Here is a 7,647-nt window from a genome sequence, read left to right on the forward strand (position 1 = left end):
TTTAAAGATTGAAGTCTTTGTATGTGGCAGCTCTTCCTTGATTTTGTGCTTTCCAAGGATAATATATATATAAGCGAAACTAGGGTGGCTCCCCTCTTTGTTACTTTTGTAATGATGTTGAAACCGTGTGTCATTTGTTCATCGATTGTCATGTGTCCAAGCTCTTTTTGTGATTCTTAACACTCATTGTTGCCCCTCTTCTCTCGGGAAAGCTTTCTCGTGGTTTTATGCTTTCCTCCTCGGTGGGGATTGCTGCTATTTGTTGGGCTATATGTATCACATCAAATAGAGCCACCTTTGATGAACATACCATGCGTTCTCCTCTATAAATGCTCGCTGCTAACTTCTTGGAGAGGTCTCCGAAAAGGGTAGGATCAAAAGATGCTGAAGTTGGGTACTTCATGGTTCATGGGGTACTTCACGGTTCATGCATAAAGCTTTGGAGCTGGCGCACATTTAGGCTGGAGTAGCAGATCTTCATCTTGCTGGAAATGGAGCGGTTGTTTTGTTGTGTGCATGGTTCCTACGCTGAACTTATAGTCGTGCTTGTACTATTAGGGTTTTGCGTCATAGTAGGCGTTTTGAGTGTGGGACACCTAGCAGCGGCTTTCGTAATAGTGCATTGAACTCACTTTTCTCTCTTTCTTCGTCTCCTACAATGTGTAAAAACTCTGTATTTCCGTTGTGAAATGGAAAGGGGAATGGCCTGGTTCGGAAAAAATGTACTCTGTATGTATGAATGACTCCATGTAGGTAGTGGGACGCCATCCGTGTACGTATGGTGTTGAGCCGACTTATGTGATCCATTAGGTTGCAGGAGATTGCGGAGGCCAAGATTGCCCTAGGTTGCATTGATCAGTCAAGGATTGAAGCGTATACTGCAACTCAATTTTGAGGCAAACTATTAATTGGTGACCGAGTTCCTCATTACCAGCGGTGCACCCTGGCCTCACCTCTAATCTTCCTAAATAATAGAGTGCATGTAGTTCTTGATTGAAGTACGGCCGTGACATATACCCCAAGTGTGTCTGGAAAACATGCATCTTCCTCGGCATGAGATCATGCGTTTTGATTCAGCTCCTGCAGCAACATACTATCTGTTGATCTTTCAGGCCTAACATGACAACGGTCGCCATGGGAAGCGATCAATCCATGAGGAAAAAAAGTGTAATTCAATCATGCGGGCCAGGGATAACCCATCTCCCCCAACCCTAGCTTTTGCTGCTACCATCTCCCCTCCTCGTTGGCAGCTACGCGTCGATCGTTGCTAACGGCAGCGGCTTGCCCTCCTCAAAGTGCTAGGTGGGCTCGTTTCTCCCTTTTCCTTGGTGGCGCGTTCCTCTAGTGATGACATGATCTAGCAGCAAGATATTGACTATTCTTACTTCGGGTAATGACTAAGAACCACGCTACCATAAAGATGAATTGGGTATACATATGTTTTACTTGAGTCCAAGAAACATGGAGTTTGCATATGTTGACTAATATGGCATTACGATAACTATTACATCTTTGGATGTTTGTCTATTTTTTTATTAAGGAGCGGAGCTAATGCCATACGTTCACAAGAAGTCATTTTGCAATGTATTAAAGGAGAGTTATGTGTTCACGTGACATATTTGTATGTTAGTAACAATGTGTATATGGTATTAATGGTGTGGTTGCGTATTGACGTGCAGGTGCATATGTACATTCATCATGTGTGTTGTGTATTTAATTACATGTGGGTGCGGATTCTCATCTTACCATTATCTCACATGAATATCTAATTCAGTTGTTGTCATTTGTTGGTAGTCAAGTCTAAAATGTATTAATAAACGCTTGCATCTTGAGCTAAATTTGGACTTGTGCTAGCTTTCAGTTGTTTGACGGGCATTCCTCATGTTCTCATTGAACTAACAAGGTCTTATTTGTGTTAATAAAGTGCAATATAATTTGAAAATTCATATTCCTCCGGTTCACCAATAGAGGGTGAAAAATGACATGTTTGTTGTTCAATAAAAAGCACTAACTACTCAATCAGAATGAGAAACATTAGAAAGATTTATTGTATTATTGAAACAAACTTCATGAACCAATACCCTAAACATGAAATACTTAATGATTTTCCGAATGTGCTTAACAAAATATACAATCCACAATTGCACCTAATGGAAATGTAACATTTTATTCGCTTGATGTAGCGTTCAAAGGTAAATACTAATTGGCTTCTAAAGAAGTCCTTCAAACCATGAATGAACATAACCATCATTCCCGTTGGCAGAATTTGGCGGTGCATTGACAAACTCATCATAGTCCATGTTATATTGGCCTACATTATTGCCATTATGTCCCAAATAAGCATCCATCCCTAGGTTCCCATTGTAGTGTGGTTGGTTCGATGGAGTGTAGGCCAAGGTACCATTGCTAAAGGATTCACCGGCGGAGAAGTCATTGCCATTGGGGTAGAACAACTGTGGGGGGCCCTCCACAATGCTCCCAATGGTTGAGTTAGTGATTGTGTTGTTCTGTGGTGGCTCCATTGAGTTGTAAGAACTTGGATAGTTCTGAAGGTGTGGAGGTAAATCTTGTACAGGATCAGGAATGGGTTGTACGAGGGATGTCAAATGGGAACCCAAAGATGGTGGTGCTGACTGAAATATTTGTGGTACCTGCACATGAAAAGGTAGTATGATTTGCGGTAAGGAGATGTGTATAGTTCTAATCATGTAGCTGAAGTTGTGGTGGTAAATCTTATACCTGATGAACAACTGGTTGTAGGTGGGACGTTAAACGAGGTGCTAAAGGTGGTGGTGCAGACTGGAGCGATACCTGCATAGGAAAATGTGGTTCCATCGTGTCTTGTGGTTTTGATGGTAGTGGAACCGACGACAACACTTGAGGTGGAATACAATGAGATGACGATGGTTGTTGGGATGAAAGAGGAGTATTCAAGTAATCACATGATGGGCCTCTTAGCATCAACTCATTCGTTGGTACGTTTGGACCACCCGTCTTGGGTTCACTTATAGGATGAAGTGGAGGCATACGACGTCTAATGTCCTCCCGGACCCACAAAAGTTCATTGAAGAGCTTGTTAAGATCTTCAAGACTAAGATCTTCTTCCTTGGAGAAGATAAAATTTGGTACAATACCTGGGTTCTCGTCTTGGATATTTTTGATATGCTCGAGGGAGAGTTCTGCTCTCTTCTCATGTGTCACACTTTCCATGTCCAACCGAGCCACCTCCCCCTGCAACATTCTAATCCTAGCATTAGTTGCCTCATCAGCCAACGGCTCGACAAGTGGACCTCCTGATAAGAAAGCTTCAACTATGGGTGCCGCTGATGGCGTCCCAAATGAGTGCATTATTCCAGACTCCATCTCCAAGACGACAGCAACCCTCACGCCCGTGAGGACGGAGAGGTCACATGCCATCTTGTACAAGCCATCACGTCTCTTGGAGAAGGTGATGCCACGTTCCCTTTTGTCCTCGATGAAACAAATACCCTCCCTCTTCTCTCTCCTTGGCATATTAAGTTAGAAAACTCGAGGACTTATTACTATAAAAGGTAAACTACAAAAATGTACTAATAGGTAGATGCTTACTAGTGTTGTTGGCTAACTATGGGTGATTGTGAGATATAAGGAGATGAACTCCCTTTATATACGAAAAGGGTTGTGAACATGAATGTTTAGCTCACTCCTTATCCAATTATTCACATTAATTAAGATCCAAAATTAACCGTTTGTTATTTGAATGAGTAAAAGTTTTCGAGTCTTCAATGGGCACCAAGATATGTAGTCAACAAAATGCTGATTTATGGTTGCCATTATTTTTTGCTAAAACATAACATAAGCGAGGACATGCTAATTTGGAACCATTATTGAGTTTTTACGCGAGGCATTCACATACAATAGAATTTTATTTAATTGCATAACCAATGGTTATCCATTTCTTTAGGTTATTAATTGTGCACCCAATTTATCTTGCATACCTTGGTATTGCATTAATTACATCCCAATCCTCCATTGAGAGCAATGTAGTCTATACCTGACCATGAAATACATAAGATGCTAATAGAAGGCGAGGGAGTTACTTTCAGCCTATGGCGCCTCTACTAGATAGGCGTACGACTAAATCATATTTCCCTACAAGGGCACCATGACTTTGATATGTATATGTGCTTCATGCTAGTACTTCTGTTCCTTGTAGTGAAGCCCGTCAGGATATGCTTTAATAATATCTACATTGTTGATGAAAGTAACCAAAGTAAATTAAGTGGGTCAATCAACCCAAGTAAACAGAGTTTTACACATGATGCAAACCTTGGTTACCTTGTGAGCTGCTTTATTTGCATCCCTCTAGGACAATTCTTTTAATCGATGTTCCCGGTCATGCCTTCCATACTATACGTTGACCAACACACACTTCTACAAAATATGTAAAATCCGATTCTGCCTAAATTTGTAGCACTCGGTATGTTAGGGGAAATTAGGCTTGACACTGCTATGAAACTTCATGTATCATATCTTAGGATCACCCATATCAAGCCTATATATATCTTCTCTTGAAGGTATGAATGCCTGCAATGAACTCTGACAAGTTAGTGATTGTACCTTCTTTCCATATTAATATTGCTTTGCAACTAGAATTTCTTCCTTGGACCCAAGCACAAAGTAAATCTAATTTATGTGTAGATGCCATCATTGTCTTGCTAACATGGCCATGTTAAAATACTGAATATATTGAAACTTCAGTGCTCTTTCTTTCTTGCTTGCTTGCTTGCTTTGTATGGCACAATTTTCACCATGTAGCCCCACATTATTAGGTAGTTTCTAATGTCCTGCAAGTGCATGGTGCTAGTTTAAGCACACTTTCGGAGAGTATTGTCCCCATTTATATCGTGCCAACAAAGAGCGTATGCGAGTGATATGGCGAGTGCTTCGACCAAACACCCGAGGTTCCACGAGTCTCGAGTGAATTGACTACGTACTTTGGTATCTACAAGACTTGAGATGGTTATGGCAGAAGTAGTAGGTTGCAAAGGATAATAATACAATAAGAGACTAAAGTTTACAAGTAAAAAACATAACTAACCATTTTTCATCCAATGAAGAGGTTAGGCGCGGAGCACTTCCGTTCATGTTAAATAGTGAAAGTGCGTTGTGCAGCAGTAGCATGGTCTGTTTGGTAGGCGAGTCACTCTAGAATAGCCAAACTCCTCCTATTAGGATTGTTTGACTCTATTGTACTGCTTTTCATTACCATCACCAAAGGTTAGCTCAAGCATTAAGATTTTTAGATCGAACCAACGCTTTAGGTGCCAAGGCTTCTTCGCTACTAATATTGACTTCTCTCGGCATGGATACCAAACACATGAAGGAAATATGCCCTAGAGGCAATAATAAAGTTATTATTTATTTCCTTATATCATGATAAATGTTTATTATTCATGCTAGAATTGTATTAACCGGAAACATAATACTGTTGGGGAACGTAGCAGAAATTCAAAATTTTCCTACGTGTCACCAAGATCTATCTATGGAGAGACCAGCAACGAGGGGAAGGAGAGTGCATCTACATACCCTTGTAGATCGCTAAGCGGAAGCGTTCAAGTGAACGGGGTTGATGGAGTCGTACTCGCCGTGATCCAAATCACCGATGATCCTAGTGCCGAACGGACGGCACCTCCGTGTTCAACACACGTACAGCCCGGTGACGTCTCCCACGCCTTGATCCAGCAAGGAGAGAGGGAGAGGTTGAGGAAGACTCCATCCAGCAGCAGCACAACGGCGTGGTGGTGATGGAGGAGCGTGGAAATCCTGCAGGGCTTCGCCAAGCACCACGGGAGAGGAGAAGGACTTGGGAGAGAGGAAGGGCTGCACCAGGGAGAGATCAAATCGTGTCTATTGCAGCCCCAATACCTCAAATATATATAGGGGAAGGGGAGGGGCTGTGCCCCCATCTAGGGTTGCCTCCCTAGGGGTGGCGGCTGCCCCCAAAACCCATCTAGGGTGCGGCCAGGTGGAGGGGGAGAGGGAGGCGCACCAGGGTGGGCCTTAAGGCCCATCTGCCCTAGGGTTTGCCCCCTTCCCCTCTTCCTTTAGCCTTGGGCCTTGGTGGGGGGGCGCACCAGCCCACCTGGGCTGGTCCCCTCCCACACTTGGCCCATGAAGCCCTCCGGGGCTGGTGGCCCCACTTGGTGGACCCCCGGGACCCTCCCGGTGGTCCCGATACGTTACCGATAAACCCTAAAACTTTTCCGGTGACCAAAACAGGACTTCCCATATATAAATCTTTACCTCCGGACCATTCCGGAACTCCTCGTGACGTCCAGGATCTCATCCGGGACTCCTAACAACATTAGTTAACCACATACAAACTTCCTTTATAACCCAGCATCATCGAACCTTAAGTGTGTAGACCCTACGGGTTCGGGAGACATGCAGACATGACCGAGACGTTCTCCGGTCAACAATCAACAGCGGGATCTGGATACCCATGTTGGCTCCCACATGCTCCACGATGATCTCATCGGATGAACCACGATGTCAAGGACTTAATCAATCCCGTATACGATTCCCTTTGTCTATCGATACGATACTTGCCTGAGATTCGATCGTCGGTATCCCGATACCTTGTTCAATCTCGTTACCGACAAGTCTCTTTACTCGTTCCGTAACACATCATCCCGTGATCAACTCCTTGATCACATTGTGCACATTATGATGATGTCCTACCGAGTGGGCCCAGAGATACCTCTCCGTCACACGGAGTGACAAATCCCAGTCTCGATTCGTGCCAACCCAACAGACACTTTCGGAGATACCCGTAGTGCACCTTTATAGTCACCCAGTTACGTTGTGATGTTTGGCACACCCAAAGTATTCCTACGGTATCCGGGAGTTGCACAATCTCATGGTCTAAGGAAATGATACTTGACATTAGAAAAGCTTTAGCATACGAACTACACGATCTAGTGCTATGCTTAGGATTGGGTCTTGTCCATCACATCATTCTCCTAATGATGTGATCCCGTTATCAACGACATCCAATGTCCATGGTCAGGAAACCGTAACCATCTATTGATCAACGAGCTAGTCAACTAGAGGCTTACTAGGGACATGGTGTTGTCTATGTATCCACACATGTATCTGAGTTTCCTATCAATACAATTCTAGCATGGATAATAAACGATTATCATGAACAAGGAAATATAATAATAATCAATTTATTATTGCCTCTAGGGCATATTTCCAACATCTCCACTCACTAGAGTCAATAATCTAGTTCACATCGCCATGTGATTAACACTCATCACATCGCCATGTGACCAACATCCAAAGAGTTTACTAGAGTCACTAATCTAGTTCACATCACTATGTGATTAATACTCAATGAGTTCTGGGTTTGATCATGTTATGCTTGTGAGAGAGGTTGTAGTCAACGGGTCTTGCCATATTCAGATCCCTATGTATTTCGCAAAACTTTATGTAGATGCTGCTACCACGTTCCACTTGGAGCTATTCCAAATTATTGCTCCATTATACGTATCCGGTATCTCTACTCAGAGCTATCCGGATAGGTGTTAAGCTTGCATCGACGTAACTCTTTATGTCGAACTCTTTATCACCTCCATAACCGAGAACATCTTTCCTTATTCC

The 7,647-nt window shown here is 43.1% G+C and overlaps 1 protein-coding gene across 1 annotated transcript; it reads right to left on the reverse strand.

Annotated features, from left to right (window-relative positions):
- Positions 1 to 2,210: 2,210 nt before the first annotated feature.
- Positions 2,211 to 3,576, reverse strand: LOC125519193. Its single transcript, XM_048684069.1, has 2 exons — positions 2,740 to 3,576; positions 2,211 to 2,651 (listed from the first exon to the last, which is right to left on the reverse strand). Exons 1-2 carry the CDS (start codon positions 3,511 to 3,513, stop codon positions 2,211 to 2,213), a joined length of 1,215 nt encoding a protein of 404 aa, XP_048540026.1. The 5' UTR covers positions 3,514 to 3,576.
- Between the last annotated feature and the right edge of the window lie 4,071 nt (positions 3,577 to 7,647).

The sequence above is a fragment of the Triticum urartu genome, chromosome 7 (genome assembly GCF_003073215.2).
Source record: "Triticum urartu cultivar G1812 chromosome 7, Tu2.1, whole genome shotgun sequence".
Classification (NCBI taxonomy): domain Eukaryota; kingdom Viridiplantae; phylum Streptophyta; class Magnoliopsida; order Poales; family Poaceae; genus Triticum; species Triticum urartu.

Coding starts and splice junctions, on each gene's coding strand:
- LOC125519193 (XM_048684069.1), bottom strand. CDS start 3,513: ATGCCAAGGAGAGAGAAGAGGGAGGGTATTTGTTTCATCGAGGACAAA. Junction 2,652..2,739: donor TACAACCAGTTGTTCATCAG/GTATAAGATTTA, acceptor TTTCATGTGCAG/GTACCACAAATATTTCAGTC.